The sequence below is a fragment of the Solanum tuberosum genome, unplaced genomic scaffold (assembly GCF_000226075.1).
Source record: "Solanum tuberosum cultivar DM 1-3 516 R44 unplaced genomic scaffold, SolTub_3.0 contig00700, whole genome shotgun sequence".
NCBI classification, from domain to species: domain Eukaryota; kingdom Viridiplantae; phylum Streptophyta; class Magnoliopsida; order Solanales; family Solanaceae; genus Solanum; species Solanum tuberosum.
The window spans coordinates 1-1557 of NW_006241326.1; the positions used below are offsets into that span (position 1 = coordinate 1).

Below are 1557 nucleotides of genomic sequence, written 5' to 3' on the forward strand. Positions count from 1 at the left end.
AAGTCCCACATTGGGAGGTAAAGCGCTCCCTAACAAAGGCGAACTCCGTACCCAAGGAGACTTGAATCCGATATCTCTTAGTTAAGGATGAAATAGTACTTACCACTCCACCACAATCCGTATTGGTGTGTTTATGTTATGTTAAATCTGCAACAATGAAGATGGTAATTAAGTGTTGAATTTATTTAAACATTATTTATGAGTAAGAAACTTTAACATCCTGAACAACAACAACAATAATATATACCCAGTGTAATCCCAAAAAGTGGGGTCTAGGGAGGGGTAAAATATATGCATACCTTACCACTACCTTGGACTTTGGAATCTTACTATCTAGAAGTCTAGAACCATTTTAGCAAGAAACATTTTCTTGCTTTTTGAATTGTTAGCTTGTAATTTGGGTAATTGTTAGATATAGCTCAATGGTATATGTAACTAGAATTCAGCTCCTGTTTTTTGCTACTAACAGTATTATATCATTAGTATCTCAGGCTGTGAAAGACACCATATGGTTATTTGAGCAAGAGCAAGCACTCGGATTCAGCAGTGTTTCAACAAACATCAGAATGACCGTCATCAAACCTAAATCTCGTGAATTGTGGGTTCATGCTCCAATTGCTCCAACCAAAGAATGTATTCAGGTAACTCAGAAGACATCATTCATAGTTATCATGTTTTCATTAAATAATATTGGATCCATTCGGATTTCCTACGTATTTTCTTAGTATATAAATGAGCTTAAATGGAGCAACAAAGACAAGTAAGATCAATTCATATACCCAACCCCAATTTTCTCGGGATCGAGGCTTAGTTATTGCTGTATTTCAAGGATTAAAATGATTATGAGGGTGTTTTGTTTAAGTAGTGCCTACTATTAGTAACACTTGGCTGTACTCATGTGCTTATTGTTTAAATATTGATGTTTACAAGTGTGTTTCGACTTTTGCAGCTCGTGAAAGAGATGGGATATCCTGTGAAATATATTGTCCTACCTACATTTGCATATGAGCACAAAATATTTGTTGGCCCATTTTCGAGAAAGTTCTCAAAGGCTCAAGTATGGGTGGCACCAAGGCAATGGAGTTGGCCTTTAAACCTGCCTCTTGAGTTTTTCGGGATTTTCCGTGCAAAAACACTGAAAGATGCAGATTTGTCAACACCATGGGCTGATGATATTGAGCAAAAGGTTTTGAGCTCTCCCGAAGTTGGTACGTAATAATAGATTCTGCTCTAGTTTTAGTCTGAAGTAAGGTTAATTTCACGTATGATCACTGAATTTTTTCACTATAACTGTGAAGTTGTACCTTGTGTTTCAAATCTGATAACTTTTTCCTATTGGTTTAATTAGGAATTGGACCATATGTTGAGGTGGCATTCTATCATAAGAAGTCGAGGACGCTGCTGGTGACAGATGCTGTAATATTTGTCCCAAGTACACCACCTGAGTGCATTAGTAAGGAGTCCTTATTAGCATCTGCAAAAAATGGTTTGGCTGTTAAATTACTTAGTAAAGGAAAAGAAGTTCCAGAAGAAGCTGTCGTTGACAACAAAATCAAT

At 36.6% G+C, this 1557-nt stretch overlaps 1 protein-coding gene across 1 annotated transcript; it reads left to right on the plus strand.

Moving 5' to 3' along the window:
* Nucleotides 1-407: 407 nt before the first annotated feature.
* On the plus strand, nt 408-1551 carry LOC102600694 (uncharacterized; the record flags this gene model as incomplete). Its single annotated transcript, XM_006368033.2, has 3 exons — nt 408-641; nt 950-1208; nt 1349-1551. Coding segments are annotated over exons 1-3 (681 nt in total), but the record flags the coding sequence as incomplete, so codon positions are not given.
* Between the last annotated feature and the right edge of the window lie 6 nt (nt 1552-1557).